Raw genomic sequence first — 23,731 nt, forward strand, 5'->3', positions numbered from 1 at the left:
CCTGTTAGAAAATAGATTTTAATCAGTGTTATAAAGAACCCAGATGAATTCTGTTTACATGTACCCTTACTTCAGACAGGGTATTCTACGAACTCTTACAGCAAGCCCCTGATTAATAAATGTAATAATTACAAGTTAAGGTTGAGAATGCATACTGATTCAAACCAGAATCAGGGTTTTATATTGATCCAATTTTAGCTTAGACGTTATTGCACTGAGTAATGTGATCTTTCCTGAGGCCTCCATCCACATGAGAGGGCTTTATGCTGACATCAAATTTTTGCAGTTAGCTTCTTCGACTGATCGAGCAGCTCCCACCTTGCAATTGTTGAGAGATGAACTTCATCAGGCCCGTCTGCCAGGCGCAAGGTGCGAATGTAAGCAAACCTGTGTGGGAAGATCTGAATTAGGTACAGCCCTTTTGCAGTAGCAAACTAGTCTGACAGCAGGAGTTCTCAACTATTTTTGCTAGTCATCCTTTTAATGAGATTCCTCAAAAGACGGGAGGTGATGTTCATAACACAGGAGGTGCTGCAGCAAAGTCTTTCTGGCAGGGTTGAGATGCATGGGCTGGAAATCCCGAAGGCTCACTTTACTTCATCAACATAAGGGATCAGACTCAGCTTTAGAAACAGATCCTCTCTGCTGCTTGTAAGAACCACTTTAGGTCCACTGGCAGCTTCTGGGTTTTGGTGGTGGTTGTTTTTTGGTTGTGTGTTTGTTTTTTTTTTTGCTAAGGATAAAGCAATGCATGGGGATTTAATTTGAAGAACAAGTTGTGCAAGAGGGCCTGTTTACTATGATTTCTGGCTCCCTGAGGTTAAAAAAAAAAAAAACAGCATGTACTGGCATGATAAAATTACCTTATCTCTAGTAACTAAGCCTTTTGCTTAACACAAGTATCCCTTACTCACAGTGAAGCCAAAGGAAAATCCTGGGAAACTCCGCCTCCCCCGCACACTTGGATCGCACAGTCAATCACTTTAAGCACAGCTCGAGGTACAACCACTTTGGTCATGGCTACCTGTGGTTAAAGGAGAACATAATAGCAACAGTTTAATAAGAGAACATTTTACCAAACTGTTCTATGGAGGCTTGGTTTCTCATAGTGCATCCCTTCTTCTCTAGAGGATGTATGAGCGCTCTGCTCTTCCCATTCCCTTAGTGAGTTAAATCCTCTCCAAGAGAAAAACACAAAACTTTGCCATTGGGTTGAGGTGACCAGGCTCTACTTCCTCAATCTGATGAAGTATTTAAAAATTAATCTTGTTAAACTGAGATCTCTCTTCAATCTCAATACGAGAGTTCCTATTGCAACATGAAGTTGTACTCTGTGATTAGGCCAACTTTTAGCAATATTTTTAGCTTAAATTTCAACCAGTTATCTTGTGAAAAAGCATGGGTTCCAGCTGCCAACAAGCTTACCTCTTTCCTAGCTCTTCTGTTGCCCAACGTGTCAATCTTGCTGGCTGTTTTTAGCGTTAGCAGTCTTGCCTGTTCTATGCTAAGGCGGCACTCAGCAATCCAGTGGGCAACAACTTCCTGAGGAGACAGAGGAAAAAAATAACAGTTAATGCCTTCTACCTTGCCAGGGTAAACCTGCCCTAAGGAAGGTGTCTGTATGCCTCAGCATATGTTCAGTCATGTGGAGAGAGACTTGTGTAAACTAAAGGTAGTTAGATGCATCTAATTTACTATGAGGGGAAAAAAAGAAAAAATATTTAATACAAAAAAGTCACAGCCCTGCTTTTCCTGGCAGGGACAAGCAAGGAGGGAGGGAAAATATAGCCCGGTTCACTCTCATTTCTGTGAGCATCCCCATGGGCTGATAGGCTTTGAAGGGCTTCAAGAAATTAGCTTGTTTTTTTACTCCCTGCTTTCCTTTACCTGATACTGCACCTCACAACCCTCTTCCCACGTGGCATGCCACGCTATACAAAAACTTGGGGTGTTTGATAGGGTGAGGTGGTGAAAGAGGAGAGAGGAACCAGTTGTTTTTCGTAAGCTACTGGTAATGGTGTGTTAACACACCCTGACAAACAGCTGCAGGGTGGTGCTGGCTGCATCTGTCTTCACAGTGGTAAATTAGCAGCTCCCTTGATCCAAATGAAGTTTGAAATATGGGACATTCGCTTGCAAAATCTGATACTGGCAGCCCTTTCCTTCTCGGCTGTTTTCTCTGTGCACATCAGAAAAACGTTCATGTGATGCTGGTCAGTGAACAGCCCGCTGGAGCCTCCGCCAGTCTCAGGCTGTAGGGAAGATGCAGCTGCCTCCTGCCCTGTCTTGCCTGTGGCTTCATCAGTTTTCCTTTTGATGAGCTGCTGACAAATGCAGAGTGCACCTCATCCAACTGTTATTAATTCTATGTTGTAGCAGTGAAGGGAAGTTTGGCAATGACACGACTGTAAAGTGGATCTGTAAGTTTGTTCCCTCTGGCTCTATACAAACTTCTCCATAACCTGTGCCAGACACTAACTCAGCTTCCTCTTTCCATTGCCTTTACATGTTTTTTTTCCAATAAAGTCATCTTATCTGTTGGGTAAGACTGAGGAACACTTGAAATGTGATAGGCTACCTCCTAAATTCCCATAAATTCCTATGAATTCCTATTAAAAGGAACTGTCAGCTTATTCTGCCTATTGGTACAAGAGAGAAGCTTTCACAAAACTGTATTTCAAGTCCAGAGCTAGAAAAGACCAAAATCCCAGTTTGGCCTTGTACTAGGCTGTACTTTCACGCGTACCATTAATCAAATACCTGTCCCAACATCAGTAAAAGCAGATGAAAACCACGGTAGCAAAATCTGTATTGAAAACCAGCTAAGGATTGTAAGGAAAAAAAAAAAATCCTAAAGTTATAGTGAAAAATAGGAGCCTCCCAATATGATTTTTTTTCCTTAGACCTCTGAAGCATCATTAACAGTAACTTAACGGCAGGGCACAGCTATTGCACTGTCCATTGCATGGGCAAAAAAACAGGTGGTATCTGGACTGTGTGAACTAGGACAAAGAGAGAACATGCTTACGTGGTGGTACAGCTTCTTCCCAAAAGTCTCTCTCTCTGCCGCACGCTGGCACATGATCTCTAAAGCGGTTTCAGCCGCACCGATGGACCTCATGCAGTGATGAATTCGGCCTGGCCCGAGCCGACCTTGTGCTATCTCAAACCCTCTTCCCTCACCTGGTGGGAAAGAAAAACAGGTACATGCAGATTCCTTCGTTCCTGCTTCAAACAATTCGTAGCTCAGAGCAGAAGGGGCCACATAGCATCACTGCTAAAAGCAAACCTGAAAGCTTATTTTGTAGGATTGTTGTGCTCATTTAACTAGATCTGTATTACCCTACTGTTAATACAACCTACAGCACAAAGAACACCCCAAGGTGGTTTCTGAGAGGCTTTGGTTTACCTGATTTAATGTTAATTTCACACTGAAAAATACACTTGTGAGGCGTGGTATAAGAATCTGGGGGAAAACTTTGAGCTTTCCAAGTCCAAGGGCTACTACAGAGAGAAAGTTCTTTCAGAGTAATAAAAATAATTAATAAAAAAAAAAAAAAGAGAGAAAAAACTATTTAAATGCTGATGTTTTCCAGCTAAGAGAACTAGAGCAAAGGTGTCCCTGCAGAAGGTCACAGAGCTGGCCGGCTCATTCTTTCATTTTTCTTTCAGTTCTGCTAAATCTGCAGGTACCCAGGTTTGGTTGGCCACAGCCTACAGCAGAACACTCTTCACTGCCTTTTTTAAAAAAGTGGCTTGGGGGAAAGAATGCCACTGATGGTTTCTGCTTTGTTCCGCTTCATGGAACTGATTTTTGCACAACAGCTAACTTACTTTCTTCATTCATTTTTTGCTCTAAACAAGCTCTATTCAGGCAGCAGACAGGCTGCTACAGAACGCGTGGCTCCCTCTTACACGTGTTTGAGAACCTGGCTCAGCCAGCCAGTCCTTCTGGACACACCTTATCTAAGGAATCCCCCACTAGCAGTTTACGCTTACTTAGGATGAGTCATAAAATAAACCGTTTTGTAAAATTTGGTTTGTTGCTGTACGCACTAAGAAGGAATTAATACTGAAACTCACCCAGTATTATATTGGAGGCAGGTACTCGCACGTCATTAAAATGTATCTCAAAGTGGCCTCCGTGGATCTCATCTGCAGGTACAGAGAAAACACAATAAATAAAATGAAGGAGGATGCAATATGCATTTTAAAAAAATAATAGAGGCCTTCAATTTGACTGTTTGTCTGCATTTTACTGGTCTATGTTGTATACAATATTCAGGAATATTACCGCAGCTGCTGAGATCGCCAGCAACTTACCAGCCATACAGCTGACAAATACCATCACCTACCCAGGTAGCCAAACACAGAGAGGGGTCTTATCAGCTTCACTCCTGGCGTGTCCATGGGAACAAGGATCATGCTGTGCTGCTTGTACCTGATCAAGACAGAAGATACAAGTTGCAATTAACTTTGAGCTGCCCCCTCTGTCCCCTCCCCTTTCTTTTTTTTTTTTTATTTTCTATCCTCCCTTTAGCACTTGCATAAAGAAAATGTTGAGATTTACCTATACTGATGGCAGCCATCCTGCCTGCACGTAGTATGGCACGCATGCTGCAAACCTCCTTGAACTTTACCATCTAATGTACCGTGAACGAAAAGCTTTGTGTCTGTCACCTGTGCAAGTTTCTACCATCTGTTCCTGTATCATACAGCCCACTTCCTCCTCTTGGCAATTCCTTTTTGTTCTCAAAACACATTTATCATCGTCATAATTTTGGCTTGCCCATAGTTCAGGAAAATGACCCTCATGCTTAAATGCCTCCAGGAAATTTAAGGGCAGTTAGTAGTCACACAAGACTGGAGGCGACTTCCCAGGTACCGGAACTCAAGTCTCCTGTTCTAGAAAGTGCAGAACAGTAATTCCTTCCGTGAACTCTTGTTCAGCTTCCAAGAGCTCAACAGATGCCACAGTTTGCACAGCCTCTGGACAAAGCATCCTGTATGCTGGAAGACAGTTACTGTTTACTTTTCAATGGAAGCTTATCAAATCCAAAAACCTCTGATAATCAGTGGAATTTGGGCTAAAATCCAACTTGGCAATAAAAATTGTTTCAATCTTGCGTGTCACAAGCTGCGTGATTTCAGTGGAACCAGTCACAAAGCATTTTACTCACAGCTTGCATAAGGTTTTTGCAAGAGGAAATTTCAGTTCGGTAATAGCAGTAGAACGTGACATGCCTCATGCTTATTTTAAGCAAAAAGAAAAATCGTATTCCTATGTAGGAATGGAATGAGTAGGTCTGATTAAAGATGTGCAATGCTCTCTGTGCACGTAACTTCACATAAACACCTTGTGTTTCAAACTTAATTTCTGTACCTACAGATAATTTTTGGAAGAACTTAGCAGACAGCTTCAGGTCTCTGATAGGCCACGTGTCTGTTCAGGCAAGCTTTGAAAAGTTTTGTTATTGTTTAAGCAAGCAATTCCTCTTGTTAACCATTTTGATAAGCCATGCTTACAAATTGTAAGCCCAAGGTAGTAGAAATTTCAAATTAAATAGGAAAAAAAAGGCAGCATGCTATTGACACAAGGATATGACACCCCATAAAGAGGTGCATTCAAGTCATAAATTCTTCTTTACCCTAGACAACAACTGACTCTCTTCTCCTCCTGTGGGAGAGTCAGGACGTGTGCCACGGGGCCCTCATCCCACAGTGATGGTGACAGCAGAACAGGCACTACCCTAAGAGCAGTCATGGCACAAAAGAGGCCATTTAGGGAGCTGGTGGCCATGTGTTGGCAGGCAATATGAGGCCTATCTTGGCTGGCCACCCAGCTCACCCATACACACGGGCTGACTTCGTGCATCCAGTGCGCATCGACACAGCTGCACGCACACTGGCAGCAGAGGAAGCTGCCCCACTCTCCTGTTCTGGAAACAACTAATTCAAACTAAAAATACTGCGGCCAAGATAAAGCTGGTGAACTCCAGAGAATTTCCTGATCCAATTCATCACACAGCTGCACAAACACTCGAGCTACTGCAATGGAGGGGGAAGCATGCGGATGCAAGTTGGTGAGAGTGAAAAAATTGAGAGCTTTCAATCAGCAGCAGCTGAGAGCAGAGCAGGAACAGGTCATCAACATTGTTTGCTAAAAAGATGCACAAACAGGCTTGGAAGTTCCCTGTAATTCACACCCACAGCCAACCAATCAAGGCAATTAATGCTATCTCACTTAAAGTTTTTGCAAGCAGTGAAACAAATTTTAGGTAACTCTCTGAATCTAATGTAACTCCTTACCTGGATGCTGAGGAGTTTTTGGTTTTGCCCATTACAATTGCAACTTTACAATTCGGGTTCCCAGCACCTTAAAAAAAGTCACAAACACAAAAATAATTTTCAGTATGAAAATCTCAATACAGAATCAAATGAAGCTTCATGTGGATAAATCTGCCTTCCTTTTGTGTTACAGGAACAAGGCTGCAATCCACTTCTGTGTTTATGCTCAGTAACCAGACCTGAACAAAATCCGTATCATTACTTAGTATGCAAATTGAACTGATTTATGGGGAGAAAACCAAAAGCCAAACATCCAAACCCTCCAGGACCCAGCTCTGCCACCTGTTCCTATGAAAAAAGAACAAGAAGGAACTTGACGAGGAATCTAATTACTTTTGTCTCCATTGCAGCTTAGCAAGTAAGTGTAACACAAAGCACACCTGAAGGTGAAATGCTGCCAATTCAAAAGTAAAACTTCTTCAAGCTGTAAAGACAGGAGGATCTATATGGGAATGAAATGCTGACCACATTATAGCCAGCGAGTTAGGCGAGTAAGACCTCTAAAGGGTTATCACTGATAATTTTGCTACTATTTCAACAACTTCAGGAACTTCCCTTAAGCAAATGATTTTAGTTTGTGCTCCAAAGAAATAAGCTCAGTGCAAATTGTTAACTGAAAATAATCTGCTAGCATCCCAAGCCATTGACAACCTTATTTGATACGTGTATTTGTAGCATAAAGCCGACATTTTAATGTACAGGTCCTAAAAGATTCTACCGTCGATTAAAATGACATAATTTTTCTAAGAAACCTAATCCCCGCTATTTTTTTCTTTAAAAGTTCCTTAGTACCCAAGCATGCCCTCATTCCTTTCAATGTCTCACACACACAACAAAGGGAAAAGAGGGCAGGACTGCACTGGACACGTAGAAACAAGGATCTTTTACCTTTGTAACTGTTCAGGCAGCTGTTACCACAAGGTCTGTGAGCCTCTGGCCTACACAATACAACCACCTGGCTTCGAGAAGAGCTCCTTCCTTGCAAGGCCAGCTGCTGGGATGGCCAGGAAGTGAGAAGAGAGATTTATTTCCCTCTGATCTGTTTTGAGGGCTGTTCACCTTCCTCTCCTGCAGCATGCTGTTCGTCCTTTGTTTTTGAAGCGGGGCTATCTGTGGCCCACAAGCTGTGCTAGGTTACTGAGCCAAAACAGCTGAGCAAAAAGCTGAGGTGGGAAGGGATAAATCAGCTTGGTAGAGAAAAGGAAGAACTCAGTCACCTCATTTGGGCAACTACAACGGGCAGGTGATCAGCCCCCAGAGAACACAACACACGCTTTGCAGTATATTCCCCTGAGAAGGGAAGTGTTGGGCTCTGAAGGGGTAACTGACTCTTCTCCTTTTCCACAGAATTGCACATGTGGTATCTTCTAAATCACATTTATGTTGAAGTGAGGTTTACAAGAAAGGTTATTTTGACTTTCTGGAACCAGCACACAAACGGTTTTGTAAACTACACTCAAGAAACATCCCTGCTTCAAAAAAAAAAAAAAGGCAGAATTTCACCACTCTGTGAACAAATCAGAAGAAGCTTTCATGTTGAACTTTGTGAGGAGTTCACTGAGAACCAGACATCTGGTCAGGAGTTCTAAATCATCAGAACAAATAAGTTCTTGGAAGGCAAATGCATACCTCAGTTTCATGCATACTTTTTCCCATCTAAGCACAGCAAAAAAGGACAAATTCCTGGCCTTTCTACTCCTTCCAGCCTAAAGTTCTGAACATCCCAAACAAATTTCAGTCCAACTTTGAGCATAAATTCCAGAAAGAAAGAAGTTGTAGTCCAACGCAGGTCTCTGAAAGATTCCAGTGCTTTGAAAAAAATGCAGGCTGCCTGGATGGAATAAATCCCTAGTTTATAAATGGCATTCACATGTTACTTCTGGAATTCAAAGAAACTGCAGGAGGAGGGGAGGGAAGAGCCACAGACGCCTGTCATTTTGGCTGGAGTTAGTTGCAGTTCTGCAAGGAACTCACAATTCAACAAACAGAACTTACAGAGATTTTAGGAGGTCAGTTTTAAGTACAGTTCTGCGTTGACAGGCTTTATAATCAGCATTTTCATACGTATGTCTGCACAACCTATCCAAAACCTGTAAACCACAATGCTGCTCCACTTGGAGTCACTGTAAGTGATTCTAACATATTGCAACTAACATATTGTATTTTAAAATCCTTCATTGCGCTCACACATGCAAAGACAAAGACACTTAATGTGCGTAGAGGACTGATCACAACCCTATGAGAAACCTAATCTTTGCTATCAGAGGGCTCAAGATGCTGTCCTTCACAAAATCAACTCATATGTGGGTTCTTCTTGGTGGAGAGTACTAACTAGCACAGACACAGACAGTACAAACTTCACTGGTTTCATAAGCCAATGGCACTTAGTTTTTGCAATTTCATTACCTGTTTCTCATTTTGCAACTTAGTTACCTGTTTTTCAATGTCCCATCTTTCAGTTTTTGGCTAGGAAGACGAAGGTAAGATAATCTACTCCTTGAATACTCAGAATACCTATAGCTCTTGTCAGGTTACTGGTCAGCCAGCTGGGTTACCTCTCCCAGTTAAAGATCAGAGGTTTGTGGTGACATTTACCATCTCAGCAACTTCAGAGGCACTGACGGACAGATGTTCTGGACTCTCCTCCAGGAACAGACTGGATTGAGTAAGGTGGATGGCAGCGTGCTGTTGGCTGCTGTCAGCAGAGATCTAATGGAGACGAGGGGATCTCAATTTTCCCCCTCCTCCATCCCATTTTTACACAGCTGCAGATGCTTCTTAGTCGAACGCTCCACTGGCACTTTGCATTCACTCTTCCACTTTTGAGCACATAGGGCCATACTAAAATGCAGCCTGGCGTGACGGCATTATTCCTGTACCCTGACTGGAGGCTTCTCTTCTCCCTGTACCCTGCAAAGCTCTGAGGAACTGAGGCACTGCAATAACAGCCCAGTACTTACATGAGTTGCCTTCCGGCAGCCTGCCCACAGGACCTCTTAGCCACTGACAACACAAATGCCTTTTCTGCAGGTAAATGCAGAGATATATAAAAAGCCCCCCCAAGGAGCTTTCTCAGTTCTGCCCTGATTATTCTATCACGCTGGGGACAATATTGAGACAAGAGCCATCCAGGAAAACTGCAAGGCTCCCTTATTTTATGGATATAGAGCTCAGGCCTCTTAAGCAACGACATGACTTGCAAGGAGCAGACATGCTGGAAGTAACCCAAATATCCTTATCTATCATGGCAAACACCAGAAAAAATGCTATGACAACTCAAGATGAAGGCTCTAGCTAAGAACTCAGCACAAACACTGCAGCATTCTTTCTTCGGTCTGTAATTCCTCTTCCAATCTATTTTTCTTCTTCTTGCGAACACAAATGAAGCTAGAAGAATGTGGAAAACATCTGCCTGTTACGTTCTGAGCTGTCCACTTTGAAAACCTTTCCTTTCGTGTATTCCAAAATAGCTGAAACACAGACAGATGGCTAATCCAGCCCTAGCAGGTGTGTCAGTTTAGCCAGTGTGCCAAAAAGCGAAACCTGACGTCGGGTCTGCCCAAAGCCTCTCTTTATCATTTGGCATCGATGTTGCATTTACTGAAACTCATACAATTGCTACAGGATACAGGGAAATCCCACTAGAATTAAAGCTCTGAAAGACCAGGAAAGGCTCCTGAACCTCTGCACAAGACAATACCTGCACAAGAGACCGATTTGAGCTCTAGGAATTGTGGAAATTTAAGCAAGATCCAGCTATCTCAGGAATTCTTAGCACAAGTCCATACCTCAGTGCTGAAATATCAACATCTGCATGTGAAACACAGAACTGTTGCATCTTTCATCTCCAGGAAAAGCACTGTCTCCTTATAACCCAGGCAGCACACTTGCAAGTGAAAGAAACATTGCCTCATGGAAAGAACAGCATCTTGTTTTTCCTCTACAGTTTCTGAAGAAATATTATCAAATGCTACTGTGATTATGAGCCTGACTGGTAACATCCAAGTCCCTGAGAACTCTCCCACAGGGCGCAGGAGTATCTGCTTATCCTCTGGCTGACAGCTTGCCACTTGTTTTCACATCTGTTTGCTATCACCTTCCCAGTTTTGTTCAATATCTAATACCGAATGAGCAAACATTCCACTCCATTCCACAAAAAGCACACATCTCTTCATTGTATCCCCTGAAAAGTTACTAAAAAGTGGGATAAAAGGTTCTCTTAAATCCTTACATAGGCAGCTATCGAAAAGCAGAGTACTGCCCTGATGAAAGGATGCAGTGACTTCCTACTGGCTGCTGTCCTAGAAAAGACCTCTCCCACTTTTTCCTCCTTTTCACATTTTAAGTGTGTGATCTGTTAAACCCTTTTGACTATATGAAAAAGGGACTTTCAGGACTAACCCACACTGTAACATACTGAAGTAGCAGGAGTTTCGATGTTTGAATGAATACTTGCATGCCAGGGAACAGGGAAGAAAGTAGGAAACGTGACACCTCAGCACAGAAGTTTCAAGGAAAGCAGGATTTTTTTCTTCTTACTGGTGAGTCAAAATGAAAGTGCAACTGATTTCCAGAGGAGGGTGTGGTGCCTGAAGACAAAATGTAACGTGTCAGACCAACTCGGACCATTTCACTGGAGCACATCTCAGTTGCAGTACCTGCTACCACTCTGCTGACAAAAGGTTAGTTTTGTTTTATTTTTTGCAGTTTTGTATGCTAGCAATGATATATCTATCTTATTTACAAGTGGAAGAGCTAGGATTTACTCTTCCTTAAGTTGGCTTTACAGAGAGACTTCATTTAACTAAGGCACATGCTTGTTTCCAATTTTTAAAATAGATTTGTTCGGTAGAGGAGGAGGAGGTTACTGCTCAATTCATCAAAGAAAAGTCTGCATGTTTAAACTGGGAATATTAACTTCATTCAACGCGTATTTGGATGATCAATTCCATGTCAAGTTTATCACACAGAAATGCTGAATTTGTATCTAACTAGAAGGTTGGAAAAAGAATGCAAAAAATCATACAATGCTGTCTATTAATATACCTATTAACATATCTCCTAGAAAACAATACTTGTAAAAGCAGCTGAGGTTCTGAGCTGTTTTGGGTATGTGTGGGCAGTTGTGTATGCAATAAGACTCCTTTTTCTGTGCATGACATCCTGAGCACTCTCCAGCTGTAAGATTCAGTCTACCCACACTAATTTGATTCTGTAAGAAATTCCGCTGGGGCATAAAGTGGCTCGCTCTGTGGGCTGAGATTAAATCTGTTCCTGCACCGTTCAGCAACTGGCTCCACGGGACAGCTGTGCTTTATGGAGCGTGTATGCGTGCGTGTGCCTGAGAAACAACATCAAGAGGAATGTCATAATACGAATAGGCATGCTAGCCAAAATATGACTTTATTTTCAAGGAAGAAATGTCAACTATTGAATACTACAAAACTGTTTCTGTCAAGGACTTAGGTCAGCCAAAATCACGTAAGGCAGCAGAGCATGTTCCCTGTCACAGCCAAACTGCTTTGTGATATCCAGACTTCATAAAGTTTGCACTGAAGTGTTTGTCATTTGGATTCCAAGCAAATTTGTCAGTGATGCAATTTGATTAAGCATTCCCAGATAGGTTCTGTAATAGAAGTTTAGACCACAGCCTGAACTTTTCAATTAAAGTTTTAATTTTTTTTTTCTAATCTTGGCTAAGAGGATTAAACTGAGGCTGCAGCAGTTCCCCTTCTACTAAAAAAAGAAACATTTGCTGCTGATGTCTAAATCTCTCCTTCGAAGTATTATAAAGCTGCGAAAGATTACCCCTGCTGAAAAAGTCTGCTAACCTGAACTGTTAGGCACAGAATTGATACCCCTGATAAACTTAATAAATAGAATTACGTTACTTTCCAGTCTGCACATTTCATTTAGGCAACAGTAAATGATAAGGCTGCAAGACTTAAACTATGAGTAATCATTGTTTTGAAATGTTAACCAAAAAATTCTATATAGTCATTAATGGTGAAAGCCATACCAAATGGTTAATTCCTAACCAAAACAATTTTTAAAAATTATACAGCACAGTCACTTAGAAAAAACACCACAATATACATATCAAGTAAGAATAGACATTATTCATTTCTGTCTATATAATTGGTTTGTATACCTGAATGAGCCATCAGTCAGTAACTTCTTTTTCCTGGTAGGCAGAATACGTGAAAAATATTTTTAAGCAGATAGTTTGTCATAAAGATTTGGCAAACATTCATATAACCTCCTGTCTCAAAAACAGAGACAGTATTTGGAGTTTTGCAGAGCTTGAAAAAGCAAAACTGCAGCTCTGAGCAGAATGCCAGATAAAAATCTGTTTTATGTAACATTGGCCTCAAATTTGGAAAATTGCAGAAGACGAGAAAGGGGCACATGTTTTTCATTTTCAGCAGCTTTTTGCTACATCTGTTAAGAAATCTTAATCCCATCTATTTTAAGAGAATGGGGCTCTGCAACACTGTAGTTTACATCAGAAAGAATTTCAGCAAATTAGTCAATGAAAACAATTACAACAGAAGAAAATACTGTAGGACATGGCTTGCTTAAGACATAGTCTGAAGATAAGATCACTTAAACTTCAACCTTAAACAGGCAGTAAGAATACAGCCCTGGTGTTTATGGAATAAATCCATCATGAGGCAGTACTCAAACAGCTTCTGAACTGTTTGGGTACTTGTGGGCAGTTTTGTATGTGACAAGATTCTTTTGTGTGCATAACATCCTGAGCAGTTTCCTAAGATTCAGTCTGCCCACCTTAGTTTGATTCTGTAAGAAATTCCACTTGGGCATAAGTCAGTTCATTGCGTGAGACAAAGACTAAACTAAGTCTCTTCCGCCACCGTTCAGCAATCGACTCCATGAGATAGTTGTGCTTTATGTACAAAATTTTAAGACTTGAAACCAATATTATTTCTTCGTTGTCTGTCTTCTCAATCCCTTAGCTCCTTCCCATCCCTCCCCCTTATCTTTTTTCTTTTTTTTTTTTTTTTTTTTTTTGACTTTTAGGATGGTCATGGACTGGGATATGAACAACTCAACTGATTACTGGACTGAGGATGAGGAGGAGGATCTCAACTCCGTCATAGATTACAACATGTACGAGCTTCTCTGTGAAAAAGACGATGTGAGAAAGTTCAGGAAATTATTCCTTCCTGTGTTCTACGCACTGACTTTCACTGTCGGAGTCGCAGGAAATTCCTTAGTGGTAGCAATTTATGCCTACTGCAAGAAACTGAAGACCAAGACAGATATGTACATCATGCACCTCGCCATCGCCGATCTGCTCTTGCTCTTCACACTCCCTTTTTGGGCTGCAAACGCAGTGCAGGGATGGGAACTTGGAACATCCATGTGCAAGCTCACTTCTTCGCTGTACACCATGAATTTCAGCTCTAGCATGCTGTTCCTGGCCTGCATCAGTGTGGACAGATACAGGGCGACTGCTGGATCCCAAGGGCACAGAAGGGGTGGTAAACGCTGCAGCATGACCTGCTGCTGTGTCTGGCTGGCTGCCGTACTGCTCAGTATCCCTGAACTGATCTTTAACCAAGTCAAAAAGCACAATAACAGGAACGAATGCCTTCCTGTATTTCCAGCGAACATGGAAACGCTCTTAAAAGCGACCATTCAAATCCTGGAAATTATCCTGGAATTTCTGCTTCCTTTCCTAGTAATGCTGACCTGCTATTCAGTCACTGCTCGAGCAATCTTCAGATCTGCAAACGCCAAAAAGTCTCGACCTTTCATGGTTCTGCTGGCAGTGGTGGCCGCTTTCATTATTACTCAGCTGCCTTACAACATTGTTAAGTTCTGGCGAGCCATAGATATCATCTATTTATTGATTACTGACTGTGATGCAAGTAAAACCATAGACATTGCACTCCAGGTCACCAAGAGCATCGCTTTGTTTCACGCCTGCCTGAACCCTCTCCTGTATGCCTTTTTGGGCGCCTCCTTTAAAATGCACATTATGAAAATAGCAAAGAATTACGGCCACTGGAGAAGACAACAGCAGAACGGAGTGACTGAAGAAATTTCTATGAATTCTGAAGACCGTACTGAGCAAACAGTTAGCTTCACCATATAGACTATTATTGCATTACTTTACTCAAAAGGGGAATTATTTACTAACTTTGGGGGGGGGGGGGGGAGGTATATTCTTTCAACAGCTGTTTCTCTGCAAGCCAACTTTCAGATGAATCTCTGAACCTACAGACTAGCCAAGACACTACACTGCAACTCAAAGTGGTACATCATTATCAAAATTAAGCATTGAGCAAGAGCAAATACTGAAAGTGCCAGGAACAATTCAGGTATTTACTACAAACAAACCAAAATATTAAGATTTAAAAATGGGGTATCAGTTCATGGCTGAGAATTGAGAGGGGAAAGAAAGCTATTTTCTAGATGTATTTTCACATACGTATAGCAACAAGAATATCCTCCACAAAAAAACACTAACTCCTGCTCTGCAGCTACCTAAAATGACCTTTCATCTCTCCATTTGTTGCTCACCCTAAACTTCAACAAGCCCAGTGTCCTACGGGAGGCACATTCCAGATCTCTGTAAATGTATCATCAAATGTAAATGCCAAAATAGTGAAGTTGAAGCATTAGCAGAAATACAAGAAAATGTTTTAAGTTAAATTTCAGACCCAGGGCCTGGAATTTCCAGTCAGAATCTGTAAAATGGACAAGACACTGCAATAACTATAATCTTCTAAATTATGCTGAGATACAATAAAATATAAGAACATTAAAAGTGCACTGCCTTTCATTTTTTTTCATATCTTTATCTTTGCTTTGCTTTAGTAGGCATTGACATCTCTCATCACAGGCTTTTATCAATCAGCAAAGGCTAGAAGCCTGGCTCTATGAACAAGAGAGGTTCTGACTCCATGTGGAGCTTGTGGTTGGTGGGATTTACAGTGTTTCCATAGAGAAGTACCAAAGCTGTCCTCTACCCCAGGGCTGGCAAGAATTACAGAAAAAGAGCAGCTTTTTTGTTAGTCTCTGGAAAGGTTTGAAATACGTTAATGTATCAGGTTTCTAAATGCAAAGACAAAAAAGGCGTATTACAACATACTGTCCCTGCCTTCAAACATCCTATGGACTCTAACAAAGGGCCTGAGCTACGGCTTATGAAAGCCAACAGGAATCTCTCAGTTTTAGACACTGGTCCTAATTACATAATTATGGACTAAAAGAAAAAGAACTAAGATGACAGACAAGAAACAAGACACAAACCTCTTCTCTCTGTTTAGATGACAAAAGCTTACAGAATTTCAGTCCAGTATTTTGAGAAATAGCAGAGCATGAACAGGGAAGTCAGAGGTGCTCAACACATGGCCTACACACCCACCATAAGCCTGACATGTTTAAACCATGCTGGATTTACTGTAGATGTGCAAAGCACCCATACATAGTAAGAAACTCAGTTCTTCCAATGAAGCTAACTGCATTGTCTTCATTGCCCTAATTATTTCAATTAGGGTTAAGACAAAGCAAATGATGCTTACTCTGAATAACATTTTTCTGCGAATGAACTGCTAAAACACTTTCCCATTACTTCCTTAGGAACTGCAACACACAGTTGGGAGACACTGTCCCAGAACAAGGGTAGCAGCTAGCAGTCAAGTGACACTTTTAGGTCAAGAGGCTAGATACCATACCTGCTTTTGCCTCCAGAGTTCTGTGGTACTGGAAAGAGAGCAAGCCCTATCTTCTGGTGAATCTAGGTATTGCACAAGCATATCTGTGTAGGTAGCTGGCCCACACAAAGGTACACAAATTAAACATTAAAGTTTCGTTACAGCTAGTAACTCAGCTTCCAAATTTGCAGTGAATGATGATTTTCCAGAATACGTCACTTACATTTTGGTAAAAAAAAATTACTCCAAAATCAGGGACATTTAATTACTCCAAAATCAGGGACATTTAATACAAAGTCCAACTCACTGATTTTTCTGGGAAGTTTCTGATATGAAAATCACATGTAAGAGGCAGTCTGTCAGTGTCACAGACTAGATTAACAATCAAGCCAAATTCTACTGGAGCTGCACAGTATACTCAAGCCTCACACACAAGCTGCCAAAGACATCTTCATAAAAACAAAGATTAAAGACTGCGATCATAAATGTGAAAGTTACCAGATGGAAAGAGATATACTTTGAAGAGCAATAGCAGCATTCACTCTGGAAACTAAACTGAGAGGTTCTAAAATGGACCCAAAAACTCCAATGGGATTTAAGTCTTGAACTTTCACAGAACAAAAGCTTGATTCTACTCTTTCTGTTATTTTACCTTCTCTTCTCTTTACTCAAGAAGAGTAAATTTTCCATCTCAGAAATGGAAGACAAACATTTCAAATTTTATCAGCTCTTTTAAAGAACTGTAGACGTAGTCACTCTTTGTAGGGTTTCTGTACTTACCACTGCTCCACCACTTCTTGCCATTGATCACATAACTGTTTCCATCTCGCTCGATGCTGCATCGCATATTGGTGGCATCACTTGAAGCCACATCAGGTTCTGTGTTAAAGAAAAAAAACCAAACCACCAACACACATCACTGGATTAAATACACAGGTAGTACTACCACCACAAATATAGGGATCTAGACATACTCTAAAGACAAGTCCTATGAGGAGCGGCTCAAGTCCTATGAGGAGCGGCTGAAGGAGCTGGGCTTGTTCAGCCTAGAGAAGAGGAGGCTCAGGGGTGACCTTATTGCTCTGTATAAGTACATTAAAGGAGGCTGTAGCGAGGTGGGGGTTGGCCTGTTCTCCCATGTGCCTGGTGACAGGACGAGGGGGAATGGGCTAAAGTTATGCCAGGGGAGTTTTAGGTTAGATGTTAGGAAGAATTTCTTTACTGAAAGGGTTGTTAGGCACTGGAACGGGCTGCCCAGGGAGGTGGTGGAGTCACCATCCCTGGAAGTCTTCAAAAGACGTTTAGATGTAGAGCTTAGGGATATGGTTTAGTGGAGGACTTGTTAGTGTTAGGTCAGAGGTTGGACTCGATGATCTTGAGGTCTCTTCCAACCTAGAAATTCTGTGATTCTGTGTGATTCTGTGACAGCATTGCTGTTCTGCTCCCAGCAGAAAAGATGTTTTCAGAACCTCACTCTGCTGGTGATTAGAGGTATTCTATTTTCTAATAACATGTTATTCATAGCCACTTTAAACTTGCTTGTTTTTGAACTCAGACTACTCTTGAGAGTAAACATCCTTCTTCCTTCCGTGATGTTTTTAAATCCTTCCCATTCCCAATGTACTTAGATAACAGTCTCAGCCTTTATTCTCCTAGATGCTTGTCAAATGAAAATACAGAGATTTAAACTACTTTCGTGATGGATCATGAAATAGGTTACATCTAGAATAGGGTAGGCCACCTTCTTTAAGGTGAAAGCATCCTCTTCCTGTTGGGGAACACTGGGACACAGAAATTGCAAAATAAGAGCCTACCTCTGCAAGACAGGGTTCTCTCAACTCTTTCAGACACGGGAAGATACAGGTTTTGACATCACATGTTCAAAAGCTACCAGAAATGCTGAATACCACAAGCTTTGAAAAGCAAAAATGAATATAATGCTGATCTACATACAAAGCAAATCCTTTGTATGTTTTCCAATTTATCTTCAGGTTACGTCTTAAAACCTCTACCTGTGACATACTGTGAAAATATAAATCTTAAACCAGAATAAAGATACTTGTATCTATACGAATGTTTCTAGGGAACCCCCAAAACATACTTAAAAGAAGAGGATAAGTTCTATCATAAATCTGGTTTGTACAATAAAATATGTTTTGCTATTACTAAAACTAAATTGAAAGCATATGGAAAAGATAACATGGTAAAATACGAGAAATAGTAACTACCAGGAAAGAGAAACAAGGGTGTTTCACTTTGCACTCATACTTTAGAGGTAAAGTATGAGTTTATATGTCATATTCACATTCCCAGATACTGTGAAAATGTCTGCACTAATTCATTAACACATAACAATTTGTCGTTTTATACTTCTTGCATGTGACATTCTGAAACTTCTGCCAAGGTTTCTCATTTTCTTTTTTTGAGAAAAAAATTACCTGTCATGCAGAAGCAAGAACTAATTTTCCCTTCTAGAAGAGGCTCCAGCCACTCTTTCTTTTGTTCTTCAGTCCCGTACATGTGCAGGACCTCCATGTTTCCAGTGTCTGTAAGAAACGAGCAGTCATGTTTACTTCTTCAGACACAAATGCTAAGGCGTAAGATGCCCAACTTTTTAATGCTCTCAGTGCTGGAGCTAAAGCACAGGGTTTGCTAACCAGGTGCGTGACAGTTGAAAACCTCAGGAGCAAAGAAGCATTTCCCTGTCTCCTCAGCTATTAGCGCATAGTCAAGCTGGCCGAGACCACTGACATCTGGGAGAAAAAGGTTCCACAGACCTTCTGCTTTGGCCATTTCCTGTTCAGAGAATTAGGAGGGAAAAACATTAGCAATAAATCTTTAAACAGCAATTAAATTCTGGCTTGCTGAGCATTTTCCTCCTTCCTGCCTAGCATACTGTCCATTATATCTGATGCCTTTCTTCAAAGGCTATTTTCAGTGGGTATGGTTTTGAATTAAAGTTCTGACACACCCCTCACATAACTCTCTTTTGCTTTTCTCATTTGTAATTCACAGCTCCTTTTGCATCCTTCCTTCTTCTTTTCCTTTCAAAGTTCCTCATTCTGTTTCTTTTCATGTAGAGAGAATAACTTCTCCAGCAAAATAAACCAACATTTCTTACAGTCCATGTCTGTTTTTTCACAGCTAGGGAGTTCAAGAATATTTATTATCCCATACCTTCAGTCTCTCAAGCACTGGCGGTTTCTTCCATTTTTCCTCAGTATTCCCATGTCTAGCATAGTATTCTATTATTTCCTAAGAGAAATAATTAAAAAGTTGCTGTTTAAACTAAGAACATGTGTAACATACACAAATGATGTTTTCTTTTCCGTAGCTACACCTCAAGGAACCAGTATAAAATAGTCAACACAGCTTTTAATTATATGGTTGGTTTCACTATAAAACATAAAATGTAATTCAAAATCAAACTGCAATTTCCTCATTTCGCAAGACTTCAAACGCATCATGGAGATGACCCCAGTCAACACGTTATTTCATACATAGAAATAGTTTAGAGTGGTTTAAAACGCATGCTGACAAAAGCAGAAAGCAAGTGTATTCTGATGATAAACGCAACTCTTAGCCAACAGTACCACCACGCAACAGGAATGAACCCAAAAGTAAAACAACAAATAAAAGCCTGGTGTACTGACACTTAAGAGTCAGGCTTCTCATCACAAAAATCAGGTGCGTAAGCTAGTTGATATTTTTTTAATTTGAAAGAATACATATTTTTTTTTTTTAACAGATTATGTAATCAGTCATTCCAAGCATCAAGGATTAGTACTATCTAACTGGCCCAGAACTTGTTTTAGAACCAATAAATTATCGCCCTTTTCCTGCAGATTTTACAAGTCCTGGCTCGCAATTCCTGTTATGAGAAATAACTTATAAGCACAACTCTATTCATCTGCAAAACTTCCATGGTTATTTGTGGTTTGTTTGTTTTTAAAGCAAGTACACCTAATTATTGCAAGGCTTCCTTGGACAATCCATAACAAATTACCAACTGACTTTTAGGAAACCTTGGATATAAAGTGTTTCTGCTCTCAATTTTTCTTTGCAGATGCATTCATAAGTCTTCCAGATTAATATGTTCCCTGCACTTCTGCCTAACAGCAAAAAGAAAACAAACCACACCCTAACATTCTTAAAATAAGAGATTTACAGAGTCCCGGAAAAAAACAGCAACACCCTAACATGGAAGTTATGCACAAACACTTCACTGAGTGTTAAGATTTCCAAAACAAAACAGTGCAGGATACTTTCAGATGAAAGCAAACACAAACAGGTTAGCTTGTCCCATCATATAGTCAGCATTAGCTGAGAGAAATGGCTGACTAGTTACAGAAACAGAAGTCAGTGGAACAACATGCTTGTCCCCATGCTGGATGAAGACAAATCAGTTCCTCAAACTTAACTGCAAAGCTTCTAACAAGAAATCCAAAGATAGCCATGTTGCAATGCACAGAAACAGTGGTAGCCATGATGCAATAACTAGTATGATCCTTAGTGATTAATCACTAAGACATTCTGGTTACTCACAATTTCTGTACAGGATAAAGAAAGATATGTGATGCACTTTTTTTCCTTTTGCCACAGCTGGTGTGACAACACAGCAGAGTTAATAAGTATTTTCATTAAAAGATGCCACAGTACCAATAAAAAGAGCTTTAAAAATATACCTAGGAGAGGCTAAACATCCTGGCCACACAGATGTGAATTCTATATCAACTAAAATAAAGGGAAACCAAAGTGCTGTCCTGATTTTGCTTCTCCTTGGAACTGAAAAGCAAATTAATTCTTAAGAGAAAAGGAGACAAAAACCTAAGCAGGATTTTGAGCTTATGAGGTTGAACATTGACTGTGATCTTCCTAAAGAAAAGTAACACAGCACTTAAGTGTCTGTACAACACTGGAAATAAATAAGCATCTTCATACCGTAAGAGTTCTAAGGCTTTTGTTAAAGGTATGTTAGAATTTTTTTTTTAAGAAAGTTTTTCTTTAAGAGTACTTCTTAAACCTTGAAAAGTTTAAAAAGTAACTTTTAATTTTCATTAACAATGCATACAGCATTTTACATCTGCAAAAAAAAATAAATCAGGCAGACTGTAAGGATTTCTGTTAACACTTTGCAATGCCACAAACATGAGCGCATGAAAAAAAAGGTAGTTCTGGAAAAGAAAAAAAGCAACATAGGATGATAAAACTTCCATACACAGTTAACATTTTTATAAACTCTTCTCATAAAATACTCATTTATAAATAAGTTTACAAAAAGCTTTTACCTTCTCAGCTGGATATACATGCTGCTTCATGAACTGCTTTACTTTCAGCAGAATTTCTTCACCTTTCTTACTTTGATGGAACAACTCTCCAGAAATTCTGTCATGTGTGCTGCTGCTGAAAGACAATCTAAAGAACATCCAACGTGAACATCCAATATAAGACTTGATTTTCCCTTATAATATAAGCTGCCTTATACAAGCATTTAAATAAGGCGTTGTAAAAGCTTTGCCTTGCTTTTGACCAGTAGTTTAGACCACCTCTTACCTTTTTGAGAGTTCTAACCCTTTTTCTGCCAAAGGCTGCACCATCTTAGCAAATTCATGACTATTCTCTGCAGAAGCATTTCCAATGAGGTATCTAGCATACACACCCTACAACCAAAAATAAAGGCGTATGTGGTATAGTTAGGCAATTTAAAATGTCTCCGTTTTAGATTGGTGAATTCTTCAACTATGAAATTACACTTAAACATGCGTATTCTTAATAGGAAAAAAAATAGCACCCAAACAGATTTTACAGCGATATATTCATACTGCTTTCAGTCCATTTCTGATATATAGTGGAGAGGCTGAGCCCACAAAACAAAAAGAAACAAAGCTAAAGTGGTTATTAAGCCCCCAAACTGAAGGAAAAACACAAAAATTAGTAGAGCAAAAAGAGTACATCTACGCTGATTCTGCGAGCAAGCCCTGCCTGTCCCTTAAGCCAACTGACAGCAATATACATGTATGATTACCAAAACCACAATCACATTAACTACACACATATACACTTGTAATCCAAATTAAGAATAGGTTGCTTATATCACATTTGGTAAACTGAACTTCTGCTGCAACTCCTAAAAATATACTCACGCCTTAGGACAGCTGAGTATCTAACACAATGTACTTTATGAAGAACAAATTCTATGCTGGAGAGTTATCTGTCATAAGCATCTAAGATACTTCTTCTACAGGAATAAACTGAAATAGGTTTCCAGTTATTTAAAAAAAATCTTACTTTGAAAAAATATTACTGACCTACAAACACTCGTAATAAAAATGTAACATGTCAGAAAATGTGAGTGTGTTACCTGCGATATCCCTGCCATTTTAAAAAATGACAAAGCAAGAAAGAAATTGAAGTTGGAGAAAGTAGTGCTAATACCCCGGCAGCGACAGTAAATAGAAATCAGTTCTTCAAATGAAGGGTTCACTATTAAAAAAAATAAAAACGAGAGAGAAAGAGTATGTTAGGATGCTCAACATTTTCAAGGATTTTTCCATCTGATTCTTCAAATATTTAAACAGTTTTTTCAGCTGAGACATTCCATTAATATAGTAAAAACAAACAAACAAACAAACAAACAAAAAAAAAGATTTATCATTTCTCATGTTCTGAGAGGTAGAGAACCAAAAGGAAACATATAAGTAAAAAAAGTAAACATAACACTTCCTTACTCCTCCCCAACCACCACTCCAATTAGGAAATTATTGCACCACAGTTGATTTTATTTTTTTCAATTATCAACATAAATTTATATTTAAATTTATGTTTGCCTCCATTATCTTTATAAGAAAGGTTCAAAATAAACTTTTATTGAATTAACGTACTATGGCTTACCCATATTCTATTAAAACAGAACTACCTTAAACTTTACTATTGGCACATCTACAGTGAAGAAAACTGCAGAAAAGTTCTCTTCAAGTGCAGAATGGTGTATTTATTAATTTAACTTTTAATTAGTGTTTATAAAAAGTCACACATCAAATACATATCAACCACAGAATTCACAAAGGCAAAAAGATTATAATTTCATACCTATAGTGTCTTTGAAATTGAAGACAGTTCCTTGACCTAAGCCTTTAAGAGACGTAGGCCAAAAGTAGAACATAGTAGCATAGGCTAAATCTGCTAGAGGATGACCAGTGGTTGAAAGTTCCCAGTCCAGCACTGCCAAAACACGAGCCTTAAATAAAAATAATAAAAATTTTAAAAATAAAGATAAAATCAGAAATAAAAATAAAATCCTCCAGTGAACAATCAGAACAATAGAAAACTCTTCGTCCACAAATGTACAACACACTTAGTATCCAAGATCTTTATTGGGTTACTATGTGTTTAAAATTAAAAACATGCACTGTCTACAGCAAAAGTAGTTCCATTTAGCACTTCATAAAGATCTGCAAAAAATTAACATTCACACAGTGGCAGAAAACAAGGCCTTTTTCCAATGAAAATCTGTTTTAAATTCTACATTTTTGAATATTCTCCCTGTCAGAAACTTCTGAACTGTCCTAGTCTTAAACTATGTACAAAAAACTTTCCTACATGGCCGTGCCTGCATATACAGGAACAGTTCCTACAGATTGTTTAAGAGGCCCTGTATATAATTTGGTCAGCTCTTCTGACCGTAGCAGGAACTGCTA

General features: G+C 39.8%; 2 protein-coding genes across 3 annotated transcripts in view; one reads left to right on the forward strand and one right to left on the reverse strand.

Annotated features, from left to right (window-relative positions):
• ACAD11 (acyl-CoA dehydrogenase family member 11) overlaps positions 1–23,731 on the reverse strand; it is a 28,582-nt gene continuing 4,851 nt past the window's right edge. Inside the window, exons 6-20 of the mRNA XM_068674555.1 lie at positions 23,124–23,271; positions 22,396–22,517; positions 21,588–21,694; positions 21,323–21,449; positions 19,212–19,289; positions 18,692–18,830; positions 18,473–18,580; positions 16,815–16,913; positions 6,310–6,376; positions 4,356–4,441; positions 4,084–4,155; positions 3,029–3,183; positions 1,426–1,542; positions 915–1,024; positions 1–387 (exon numbers count right to left, since the gene is read on the reverse strand). Of these exons, the coding sequence (XP_068530656.1) occupies positions 273–387; positions 915–1,024; positions 1,426–1,542; positions 3,029–3,183; positions 4,084–4,155; positions 4,356–4,441; positions 6,310–6,376; positions 16,815–16,913; positions 18,473–18,580; positions 18,692–18,830; positions 19,212–19,289; positions 21,323–21,449; positions 21,588–21,694; positions 22,396–22,517; positions 23,124–23,271 (1,650 nt within the window). The 3' untranslated portion in view covers positions 1–272. The remainder of the gene's footprint in view (positions 388–914; positions 1,025–1,425; positions 1,543–3,028; positions 3,184–4,083; positions 4,156–4,355; positions 4,442–6,309; positions 6,377–16,814; positions 16,914–18,472; positions 18,581–18,691; positions 18,831–19,211; positions 19,290–21,322; positions 21,450–21,587; positions 21,695–22,395; positions 22,518–23,123; positions 23,272–23,731) is intronic.
• Positions 10,008–15,145, forward strand: ACKR4 (atypical chemokine receptor 4). Of its 2 annotated transcripts, none has more exons than XM_068674559.1 (2): positions 10,008–11,030; positions 13,390–15,145. In XM_068674559.1, exon 2 carries the CDS (start codon positions 13,391–13,393, stop codon positions 14,468–14,470), a length of 1,080 nt encoding a protein of 359 aa, XP_068530660.1. In that variant the 5' UTR covers positions 10,008–11,030; position 13,390; the 3' UTR covers positions 14,471–15,145. The 2 variants fall into 2 exon arrangements, with proteins under 2 accessions (XP_068530660.1, XP_068530659.1); XM_068674558.1 differs by having other exon boundaries at positions 10,010–11,030; positions 13,326–15,145.

Source organism: Anas acuta, chromosome 2 (genome assembly GCF_963932015.1).
Source record: "Anas acuta chromosome 2, bAnaAcu1.1, whole genome shotgun sequence".
In the NCBI taxonomy this organism is placed as follows: domain Eukaryota; kingdom Metazoa; phylum Chordata; class Aves; order Anseriformes; family Anatidae; genus Anas; species Anas acuta.

Coding starts and splice junctions, on each gene's coding strand:
- ACKR4 (XM_068674559.1), top strand. CDS start 13,391: ATGGTCATGGACTGGGATATGAACAACTCAACTGATTACTGGACTGAG.